The sequence below is a fragment of the Dromiciops gliroides genome, chromosome 3 (assembly GCF_019393635.1).
Source record: "Dromiciops gliroides isolate mDroGli1 chromosome 3, mDroGli1.pri, whole genome shotgun sequence".
NCBI classification, from domain to species: domain Eukaryota; kingdom Metazoa; phylum Chordata; class Mammalia; order Microbiotheria; family Microbiotheriidae; genus Dromiciops; species Dromiciops gliroides.
Genome location: NC_057863.1, coordinates 446,054,897 through 446,067,229, shown reverse-complemented (window position 1 = coordinate 446,067,229; position 12,333 = coordinate 446,054,897). Strand labels below are relative to the sequence as shown.

General features: G+C 40.0%; 1 protein-coding gene across 2 annotated transcripts in view; it reads left to right on the top strand.

Moving 5' to 3' along the window:
* NOSTRIN (nitric oxide synthase trafficking) overlaps positions 1-12,333 on the top strand; it is an 84,526-nt gene that overhangs the window by 38,346 nt on the left and 33,847 nt on the right. The window contains exons 7-8 of one of the 2 annotated variants that reach the window (XM_043990821.1): positions 1,829-1,927; positions 6,567-6,692. In XM_043990821.1, the coding sequence (XP_043846756.1) occupies positions 1,829-1,927; positions 6,567-6,692 (225 nt within the window). Of the gene's footprint in view, positions 1-1,828; positions 1,928-6,566; positions 6,702-12,333 lie in introns of both variants that reach the window. The other variant, XM_043990820.1, reaches the window with a different exon arrangement.

The following is a 12,333-nucleotide window of genomic DNA, read 5'->3' as shown; positions in this document are numbered from 1 at the left end:
TAATCTACTAGGGGGTAATAACACATATATGATATGATTGATATAATAAAACAATAAGTATAAAACAAAGTGGAATGTGATAAAAGACAAGACAAGGAAGGGTGCACCCAGACAAAGTGCTCAAGGAGATGGTTGCAATCACTTCCAGCTAGCAGAATTACAGAAGACATTATGGAAGAAGTAGTACTTCAGCTGAATTTTGAAAGAAGAAAGGAATGTTAATAGGCAGGAAAAAAAAGGAAAAAGCCTGGGTTGCAAAGGGGGACCGCCTGAACTGATGTCTGGGATTGAGAAAGTGCAAACAGAGGATGCAATTGGCTATAACAAAGTTTATGAATGGGGATTAATGTGAAATAAGGTAGACTGGAACCAGCATGTAAAGAACTTTAAATGGAAGGAGGATTGCTTTGTGATCTATGATATAGTTTTGAGGCCACTGAAGGTTTCTGAGCTCGGAGAATGACATGAGCAGACTTATACATTAGAAGATTGTTCTGGCAACTGTGGGAAGGAAAGACTAGTGGTAAAGAAACTTATAAAAAGTAGTGAGGGCCTGTACAGGGATGATGGGTTTGGAATCTAGAGGACATGAGTTCAAATTCCAACTCAGCAGCTTTCTACCTGTATGTCCTTTCTCCCTGTGTGGGAGTAAAGAAGAAAGGATAAATATCAGAGCTATGGGAGAATAAGAGTTAATAGGACTTAACAGTGGATTAGATGCTCAGGATTAGATGTGGGAAGATGTGGTATCATCAATAAAAATGGGGAAGTTGGCAGGAAGAAAAGATTTATAGGGAAAGATGACTTCAGTTTTAATTATGTTAAATATGAGGAACTAGTGGAGAAGTCAAGAAGGAAAGTAAAGATTAAGGCAGGATATTTGGATATGATATCAATTGAGTGAAGGTGATGAAGGATAACGTTGTGAGTGGATAACAGTGTTATGAAAAACAATGTAGAGAAAATTGTCAAAGAAAGAAGTTGGGTGGAAGCCAACACTTAGGGGTGGGAGACAAGCAACAAACCAAAGAAGGAAACTGATAAAGAGGAGCTAGACTGGTAGAGGGAAAATTAAAAGATAAGGTGTCATAGAAACCAAGGAAGGAATGAGTATCTAGTAGGATGGGGTGGTTGACAGTGTCAAAGGCTATGGAAATGTCAAGGAGGATGAAGCTAAACAGAGGCTATAGGATTTAAGAATTCATTAAAAGCTCATTAGTGACCTTGGAGAGAGCAGTTTCAATAGAGTGGTTGGATTGTGTAAAGGGTTAAGTAATGAGTGGATGGCAAAGAAATAGATACAGTGAGTTTGAGTACTTTCTAGATATTTAGAAGGAAAGAAAGAGTGATATAAAATGGCTTGAGGATATAGGAAGGTCAAGGGAAGGCTATTATTATTATTTGGCCGACAAGGGGAGGAGAGACCTGAACATATTAGTAAGCAGAGCAGAAGAAACCACAGAAAACAATTTTATAGCCTCCTTTTGCATGGTTCCCAAGACATAAAGTCAACATCCATCCTGGAATTTCTCTGTAGCAAACAACCTTGCACTAAAGTAATGTTTTGGAACCTTGTACAGCCTTCAGCATTTCAGTAAAATTTACAACCCTCTCAAGAGCACCAAATATATTAAAAACATATATTCTGATTCTCACAGCAAACCATTAGCTTCTGTAGTAGTTTAGTGGCAAGTTTGGAGAAAAGGAACCAAAAATTAGACAAGTGTTGAAGCTATTGTTGTAGACATGATTAATTTGAAAATAGAACAGTTTAGCTTTTGACATACCACTCTGCTCTTTTTAAAATTTTTGATGTTTTTGACTCTAGGCCAAGAAGAAATTAATGGTGGAAACCAAGAAGCATGAAGCTCTTTTCCATTCCATAGAAAGCTCCAAGCAATCAGTGACTGAGAAGGAGAAACGGAAGGTACCTTGTCATAGCCAATTGTGTTGATGCCAGCTGCCTTCCTGAGATGGATGGACTTACCCTCTCTGGTTGCAAAATAATTCCTTTCCTTGGAAATCTATTTATGGCTTTATCAGTTTTTCAGAATGGAGAGATAATGAAAGGTTGAGTCAAAATTATTCTTATTCAATGTATACTTTTAAAAAGATGACAATTTTGGGGGGATAGATAACTAATACACAATAAATAATAAATTTGTTGTTGTTCAGTTGTTTCAGTCGTGTCCAACACTTCATGACCCCATTTGGGGTTTTCTTTGCAAAGATGATGGAGTGGTTTGCTATATACTTCTCCAGCTTTTTTTTTTTTTTTTAGTGAGGCAATTGGGGTTAAGTGACTTGCCCAGGGTCACACAGCTAGTAAATGTTAAGTGTCTGAGGCCAAACCCGAACTCAGGTCCTCCTGACTCCAGGGCCGGTGCTCTATCCATTGTGCCACCTAGCTGCCCCTTCTCCAGCTTATTTTACAGATGAAGACACTACGGCAAATTGGGTTAAGTGACTAGCCCAGGGTCACACAACCAATAAATGTCTAAGGCCAAATTTGAACTCAGGAAGATAAGTAATCCTGACTCCAGGCCTGGCACTCTATCTGCTGTGCCACCTAGCTGTCCAAATAACAAATAGAGTATTTTTCATAAAAAAAGGATTACCTTGGAGGAAATAGGAACAGTGTAGGTGCAAACAAAGGCAAAACTCAACTGCTACCTGATCTAGTGAGACTCTGGGGATTATTTGGGTTCTGTGTCAGTAGGACCTTACAGGTTCATAGCTTTTTGCAAATTCCAGTACTTTTTGCTTAAAGACTTGCACATAGTCTGATAAGTAGGGAACAAGGAAACAGCTTTAGAGCAAGCCAAAAAAATCTTAGCATGATAAAATACTAAGTACCAGGAATGGTCTTAGGTGTTCCAGACCCTCATTAGGAAGGAAGGAAGGAAGGAAGGAAGGAAGGAAGGAAGGAAGGAAGGAAGGGAGGGAGGGAGGCAGGGAGCAAGGAAGGAAGAAAGGGAGGGAGGGAAGGAAGGGAGGGAAGGGGAGGGAAGGAGGGAGGGGGAAAGGAAGAAAGGAAGGAAACAAGCATTTATCAAGTAAGTGATTTTTATGTGCAAGGCACTTTGCTTAATGCTTTACAAATATTATCTCATTTGATCCTTACAACCACCCTGGGTGGTAGATGATATTATTATTTCAGTTTTACATTTGAGGAGGTTGAGGCAGATAGAGAAGTTAAGTGACTTGGCCAAGGTCACATAGCTAGCAAGTGTCTGAGACTGGATTTGAACTCAGGTCTTCCTGGCTCCAGGGTTAGCACTCTATCTACTGCATTACCTATTCCTAAGGAAATGAAAATAGTGCTTTAATGTATAAAGAAAAGATAATGTAAAAAGAAAAAATTTAAGTTATGGAGTTCCCATTCTCTCTCCAATTAGTAGCTTTGGTACTCTATAAAATCTTGCAGTGCTTTCCCATTTTATTCTGATAGGCCCTCTAATGGAATGACTGCTTTTCCTTAGATCATGCAGTGTTATATTGCCTTTATTTGTTAACTATTTTAGACCTCAAACTGAATCAAGATATTGGATTCATTTTCCCACCTCAACTAATCATGAGAGCTGATGGTTGTATGAGAGCTGGCCTTGGCATCAAGAATCAATCAATCATTCAATCAATCAATCAATAAGCATTTATTATTATTTCTGTATGGCAGTGGATGCACCAAGATTGAGGAATGCAAAGTCTTTGATATAGCAATGAGCTCCCTGGAAAGTCGCTTACCTTCCCAAGTGCTCCAGGCCACTCTTTAAGACTAAATGACCAATTTCCTTCAGGAGAGGATGTTCTCTCACCAAGAAATCCCTGCAGTTGAAATGTCTAAAAGCTAACCTACCCTTGTGCCAGTATTCCTGAGAACAGCCTGAACAACTGATAAAATTTTAAAATAAACAAAAATACAATAAAACATAGATAATATTATATTTTAAATCTAAGTCAATATGTACCTGGCATGGATCCTTATGTATGGAGCCTGTTTCTATTTGACTTTGACACCCCTGCCCTGCAGTGATGAAATCACAAGCCCAGACCAAGGGGAAAAAATAAACAAACAAAAAAATGAAATCAAGCCATCCTAGGCTGCCAAACCTTTCTACAGCTCTCAGTGTTCCGGATAGTAAACACAGAAAGGGAAAATTCAACCTTCAAGGAACTGGTTCAGTGAAAGATCCTTAAATTCTCACTGAAGGTCTTTGCAAAGTTCTTCAATTAAGAAGTTGAGCACAGAGAAGACTAATTGCCTTTCTCTGGCTTTATATGATATGAATTTATAGGACAGAAGCAATTCAAGTCCTCAGGACCTAGGGATTATGCAGAGTGAGCTCAGGTTTCATAGGTGACTGATATTCCATTAATGTGGATACCATCCTCATCAGGAGGGTTCTGAAGACAATCGTTTAGCCAAACATAACCATGGCCATCTAGCTAGGCGGCACAGTAGATAGAGTGCTGAGCCTAGAGCCAGGAAGACTCATCTTCTTGGGTTCAAATTCAGCCTCAACACTTACTAGCTGTGTGACCTTGGGCAAGTCACTTAACCCTATTGACCTCAATTTTCTCATCTGTAAAATGAACTGGAGAAAGAAATAACAAACTGATTTGTTATCTCTGCCAAGAAAACCTCAAATGGGGTCACAATTATTTAGATACGACTGAAATGACTGAATAACACCAACAACAAAGTCACTGGGGACATAAAGATAAAAACAGAACAGTTCCTACCCTCAAGAATTTTCCATTTTACTGAGATGTACACAAACAAATGAAAATAAATACAAAATCATTTCAAGAGGACGAGAGTACTTATAACCAGAGGATTCAGGAAATGCCTCCTGCAGGAACCAGAAGCCCATTGAAGGGAGGGATGAGCTCTAGATATCCACTATGTCTTTTATAGGCAGCGCAAGGGAACATCAAGCAAATGAAATAAACCGACCACATGAGCCAGAGAGAAATTGCATCTGTTGTTAAGGTTCAGCTTTTTGGATGAATGTTCTTTACTATTTAGCATCACTCATAATGTTCTTAAATATAAAGTGGGTGAGACCGAAAAGCTATAAAACTGTATCTGCGCATTTAAAGGAAGCATTTCATATCATCCTCTTCTAAGAAAGGCTGAATGAAACTCTGGCAATTTCCTTGCAGGCTTATATCTCATGAGTCCTACAGCGTTATGGAGGGTGGGGGAGGGTAAGGGAGATTTGAGAAGCCTTGTCATGGAAAGAATGTGAATAGCAAGTTGTATATAACAGATTTGCAATTTCATGCGCAACCATCTTTTTAAAAAATCCTACTGTTATGGAAATGCTTGTTTTATTCCATAAATTAAAATTTAAAAAAATTTTTAAAATTCAAAAATATTACCTGGAAGAAAAAGAAAATGTGAATGTGGAGTTAGGAGAAACCTGTCCTTCCTATATCACTCCCTGTGTGACCATGGGCAGGTACTTTTCTGGTTTTCAGTTTCATTTTCTGTAATACGGTGGTAATAATAACACTGTTGGTTTCCTGCCTTACAGGATTATCATGAGAAGAGAGCTCAACAGCATGTGAAAAGTGTCTTGCAAACCTTAAAATACTCTATAAATGTCAGTTATTATTTTTATTGTGTATCCTATCAGGGGTGCAGACTAAGCTGCTATTAACTGGTTGCAGGTTCCTCATGTACAAAGTGAGGAGCAGGGAGGGGATTAAACTACATGTTCCCTAAAGTCTCTTTTGATTCTCAAATCCTGGGTTTCTCTTCCTCCCTTGAGCTAGAAGGCTGAGGGGGAGAGGGTAGAGAAGGGATGTGGCGTTAGTCACTAGCTTAGAGATTTAATATTATGGGATCTAGAGTTAGAAGAGGCCTTAGAGCTGAAGTCCAACACCCTCATTTTTACAGGTGAGGAATCTGAGTCATAGAGAGGTAAGTTGACTTGTTCAAGGTCCATGCAGATTGTTAGTAGCAGAGTCTGAAATTACATTCAGGATACTTGTCTCTATGGGCAGCTGGGTGATACAGTGGAGAGGCTGCTGGGCCAGGAGTTAGGAAGAATTCTCTTTCAAATCCAGCCTCAGACAATTACTTGCTGCAGGACCCTGGACAAGTCACTTAACCTTGTTTGACTCCGTTTCTTCATCTGTAAAATAAGCTGTTGAGAAGGAAATGGCAAACCATTCCAGCATCTTTGCTAAGAAACCCCCAAATGGGGTCAAGGAAGAGTTGGACAGAACTGAAAAGACTAAATGATGACAAAATCTGTCTCCGTATCCAATGTTCTTTTCACTATGTCATATTCATTCACATGGTGATGCTTTGATATCTTGATTTATTATCTGGGGACCCAACTCTTTAAGTTAGTTGCAAAAAAGCTGCCAACCTGAACCGGTAGCAAGAGTTTCCTCCTCTGGAAGTTCCTATCTCAATGAAATCTCAGGCACATTCCCTATTCCTATCTATGAAACACCACATAATTGGACCAAACATAATCCTTCCTCTGGAATTGTGCTTTGCTAATGTATCAGTGCAAATGTGTGTGAATGATCTTTTTTTTTTTTTTTAGCTGCTCAACAAACTGAAAAAATCAACAGAGAAGCTGGCAAAGGAAGATGAAAGTTATTACCAAAAAAACATAGCTGGTTATACAACCAGACTCAAATGGGAAGCCACTTTACAAAACTGCTATCAGGCAAGTTATGTATGTGATGATTTTCTTCCTAGGGGTCAGTAGAGAGAGTCTTAAGGACTGGGTAGTTAAGAGTCCTGGTCTCTACCCTAGGCTCTGCCACTGATTAATCTTATGACTTTTGGACAAGTGGCATTTCCTCCCCTTGCTTCTGTTTCCCTAGTGGTACAATTAGTTGGGAATATTTACTAGTCAAGTCTATTATTATTGGTTGGGGACTCTTCGTTTGTTATGCAGAAGCAAAGCAGTGCTAAATTATTTCCAAAGAGTAGAAATCCTAATAAGGTTAAGGGATATTGGGGCATTAAGGGAAGAGGCTTGGGACATGAGAAGGAGGAAGAGAGGGAAAATGAGGCCTAGTGTGATGAGTTTTCAATTTAATTGGACTCTTGCACTGCATCTTTGGAAGGGGAAAAAGAGACAAAAAGCTTTGGTAGGGAGAAAGATGAATTTAAAGAGGAGAGTGGAAAAGTAGGATGTGAGAGCTGGAATGCAGAAAAGCATAGAAACCAAAGAGGTGGGAGGAATATATATATTTTTAAATTTCTGCTTTTAAACGTAAAGCCTGCACTTAATTATGCACTTAAGAAGCATTTATTAGGACCCTTCTGCTGCATCCTTTCTTTTGTATTTTGGGTTTTTTTGAGTATCTTAGTAGTAGTAGGCCTCCACCAGTCGTGGACGACCATGGATCAGCACCTTGAAGAGCCACAGGCCACAGTGTGGCTGTGCAGTCCAATATGGGAGCCGCAGCTCCTGAGTGACTTATAACTGGTAACTGCCGCATCCCGTGTTGTATCTACCCCATGAGGAGTAGCTGGAGTGTCCTCTCCAGGGCACTGGCCTGGGCGGATCAGTATGGAAAACAAGCTCTTGCCAATGCAGCAGGTTTTCCCTCTCCACGACATTGGTGGATCCAAAGGAGAGGCAGAGCCAATACAGTTTGGCACTAGTGGGGCCGCAGGAGTTGCCAGAGGGATGTGATGTCCAACATCCTACTGCCTAAGGGACTCCGACGCCTGATTTTTCCTCAGGGTTAACTCCCGAAGCCTTTCTCATATATGGGTATAGCCGCAAGGCAGCAGAGGTTTAAAATCAGGGTTTCCTTCCCCTAGGCCGGTTGCCTGCCAAGGCTAATGAGCCCCACCAGCCCGAAGTGACTGGTTTTAAGGCGCCAGTGACCCGCCTTTGCCCCTTCTCCTGTTAGTGGAAACAGTTCCGCCACGAGAAGTCCAGGAGTTGGGCTTCGGTCGTCAGAGGCTATTTGAGACACGTGCTATTGGAGCATTTTATAGAGAGTGGAAGCTTATCCCCACTCCCACCCCGGCATGAAAAACCTTTGGAACCTTGAGTACCTTGTGAATGCAAGAAAAAAGTAAATGTAGGCCCTGCTCTCAAGGAGCTCACATCTACTGGAAGAGATAACATGTACACCCATAATCATATACAAGATACCAGCAGATAGGAGAAGGCATGAACAGCTGGGGCACTAGAGGAAGTATTGAAGGAAGCCAGGGATTCTATTGGGGGCAGCTAGGTGGTGCCATAATGCATAGAGTCCTGGGCCTGGAGTCAGGAAGACTCATCTTCCTGAATTCAAATATGGCCTTGAATCTTACTTAGCTGTGTGACCTTAGGCAAGTCACTTAACCCTGTTTACCTCAGTTTCCTCATCTGGGAAATGAGCTGGAGAAAAAAAATAGCAAATCACTCCAGTACCTTTGCCAGGAAAACCTCAAATGGGGGTCATAAAGAATCAGAAATGTCTAAAATGGCTGAACAACCACAACAAATCTTTAGTATGAATCAGTGAAATTTTTTTTAAAAATTGTGAACATCATTTCTGTTTTATATTTCCTGTATGCTCTCCTCTCATAGTAGCATCTTAATTGCACCTGCAAGCCTCTCTCCTATCCAATTTATCCTCCCCCCTACTGCCAATGTAATCTTTCTAAAATCCGCATCCAATTGAGATAGCAGCAGAACTGGCAGAGTATTGATTCTGGAGTTAGAGTACCTGGGTTCAAAGATTACCTTGGAGGCCCTTTACCTGGGTGATCTTGGACAAGTGTCCTTTAATTTCCCTGGGCCTCAGTTTCCTAGTCCGTAAAATGAGGATGGACTAAATGAACTCTGAGACTCCTTCTAACTTTGATCTATGTTCTCATCAATTCTTTATTCAAAAGATTTTGGCAGCTTCCCACTACTTATAAGACAAACATTCCTTACTCAGAAGTGGATTCCTACAGTCCATCAGTCAATAAAAGAACAAGCATTTATTAAATGCCTATTATGTGCCTGGTACTGTGCTAAGTTCTGGGAATACAAGTATAAAAACAAAAAGAGAAACATTTCTTGTCCTCCAGGAGCTTACATTGTAGTGCAGATGACACATAAATAGAAGGCTGGGAAGGAAGATGTTGGAAAGGACTTCAGAGACTAGTCTAATATCTTTATTTTACAGATTAGGAAACTGGGACCCAGAGAGATTCAATGCCTTGTTCAAAAACCACATAAGGAGTAAGATTCAAGGGCAAGATTTGGCCCCAAGAACCTGGTTGCAGGGGCATGATGGAAAAGGCCAGAGGAGTGCAGCCAATTGAGAAAGGAAGAGATGGGAAACAGCAAAGGCTGAGGAACTTGGACTTTATTCCATGGACAGCAGAGCATCCACCATTAGAGATTTTTTAATAAGGAACTGACCTGTATATTGTGATATTTTAAGATTAGTCTAGCACTTGTATGCAAGATGGTTCAAAAGGTAAAAGAGAGGGAAAAAATGGTAAAAGAGACCATAAACAGGAAACCATTGTAATGTTTTATTATTGTTAAGATTTTAAGAATAAAAAAAGGAGAAAAAGGAGAAAAGCCCAAATTAAATTAATGGGAGCAGGAATAAAAAGGAAGGAATGGGAGAATGAGATATTTTGAAGGACTATTTAATAAGATATAGTGAGTGCATGGATATCAATGACAGGTAAGAGAAAAGATAGAATACCGAACAAGAAATTAAAAGACAAATTCCAGTTATTCTCAGTATAATCTTGAGAGGATTGGACTACCTAATCATTACGGTGCTTGCTAGCCTTAAAAATTCTATGCTCAGTGGGCAGCTAGGTGGCACAGTGGATAAAGTACCGGCCCTGGATTCAGGAGTACCTGAGTTCAAATCCGGCCTCAGACACTTGACACTTACTAGCTGTGTGACCCTGGGCAAGTCACTTAACCCTCATTGCCCCACAAAAAATAAAATTCTATGCTCTATGACTGATTTGGAAACTGAATAGCTAATGCTATTTAGGATAGTACCATTGATAAAAACTGGGAAGATGGGGTGAGGAACTTATGATGAATTATATTTTAAAATTGCAGTGGTCTCAGCATGAGGTGATAAGAGCCTCAATATGAGATGATAAGAGCTCTAGTAACGAGCAGTCACTGAGTTTTTGAAAGCAGCAGCAACCATGTTCTAAGCATGGTTTTCAGAAAATCAAAGGGGAATCAGATTTGAGAGACAGGGTAGGGGGTTGGAATCTGGTTCCAGCTTGACTAGATGAGCATGACCTTGGACAAATCACTTTGACTCTCTACACCCAAGTTTCCCTCATCCATAAATACCCTCCCAGCCTAACTTAAGGGTAAAAGAAGATAATTTATGTGGAGGAGGTTTGAAAACCATATGTAGCATGAAAAGACTTGGGATTTTAGGATCATCGATGCAGGGCTGGGAGGGAATTTGGAGAGAGGGAGATTAGAGGAAGCCTAATACAACTCCCTGATTTTGAAGATTAGGAAACTGAGGCTAAGAAGAGTTAAATAATTTGCCCAAGATTTCGTTAGAGCAAGCATCTAAAAGAGGGTCCTCTGGCTTTAAGTTCAGTGCTTTTTTGGTATCGTTATAATCACCACTTCCCTATCATTATTACCGTCTCTCCACTCTGCTACTACAGGGTGGGCCAAAAGTGACAATATTTTAATGACTTTTTGAAAATAAATTTTTACTTTTCACCATTTACAAGATTTGATTTTTCACACATGATGTAAATTAATTTCCTATATATACTGTATATGATGCTATGGTATTATAAATGAAAAACAAGCAATAAAGGGGTTATTAAATATTGAAACCCTTCATAACTTTTGGCCCACCTTGTACAATAATATTAATATTGACTAACATGTTTGTTGTTCTCAGTCATTTCAGAGTCTTCATGCTCCCATTTGGGGTTTTCTTGGCAAAGATACTGGAGTGATTGGCCATTTCCTTCTCCAGCTTATTTTGTAGATGAGGAAACTGAGGCAAAAAGAGTTAAGTGAATTGCCCAGGATCACACAGCTGAGACTGGATTTGAACTCAAGTCTTGGAGAAGCTAGGTGGTACAGTGCATAAAGCACCAGCCCTGGATTCAGGAGAACCTGAGTTCAAATCCAGCCTTAGACACTTGACACTTCATAGCTATGTGACCCTGGGCAAGTCACTTAACCCTCATTGCCCCACAAAAAAAATTAAAAATAAAAATAAAAATTTGTCTGAGCCTCACAGCAACAACGACCCTGTGAGGGAGGTAGCATAGGTATAATTCCCATTTTACAGATAAGGAAACTGAGGCACAGAGAGGTTCTTTGACTTACTCATGGGCACATAGCTAGTAATTATCAGTGGCAGGGTTTGAACCTTGGTTATCCTAACTCTAAATCTAGCCTTCTATCCATCCATTATGCTTAAACAAGCCATTTAAATGTCCAATATCTTAGTTATCTCACCCACCAAATGGGGATTTTTCTACTTGCCCCAAAGCAAGGGCATGGACAAGACTGTCTCTTGACATTTCATCCTTCATTAGGATCATTGCTTTGATAAGTGAAGGGAGGGGCGAGGCTGCTAGATGATTCCAGTAGTCTGAGGGTGATGGCAAATGCCTGAAATTAGGGTTGATGGCAACTCAAATGGATAGGAAAAAATGAATACAAAAAGATGCTGCCTTCTTGTAAGTCTGTATGTTCTGGAGAGACTGATAACTAACTGCTGATTCCCTCAAAATCCTGGCGCAACCTCTCCCAGTAATCGCTATGACAAATGAATATGGAGGGGCATTTGGTCTTTTTAAAATCCTAAATCCACCCTTTAAAAAAAATCAAGAAGCAAAAGGTAATTGTGGGCAATAGTTCATTAAATGAGCTATAGATTCCATTTTTCTTGGCTGAATTTATCTCCACCTCTTTTCAAAAGAAAACATAGATCACTTTAATGATTTCCCTAAAATGTAATTAAAAGCCATTAACTAATCCCCATGGAGTCCAGTGACAATGGAGCAATTCTATCCTCAGAATTACACTGGTAGTTCAACACATTTCAGGGTAGAGAAGCAATATACATCCAATGTCATTCTGCGTCAGTGGATACAGAATTTCATAGCTGGGGATCCTCTCTAAAGTGGTGGGGATTGGAATCCACCTGTGCTTTCCCACTGCACTACTGTTTGGTCCACCTCCTCCTGTAAGTCTCTGAAAAGAGTCTGCCCAATGTGCTGAGTCCTCTAATAATAGCTAGCATTTATATAGTGCTTTAAAGTATGCAAAATGCTTTATAAATAACATTTCATTTGATCCTCACAACAATCCTACGAGCAAGGTAGTATTATTA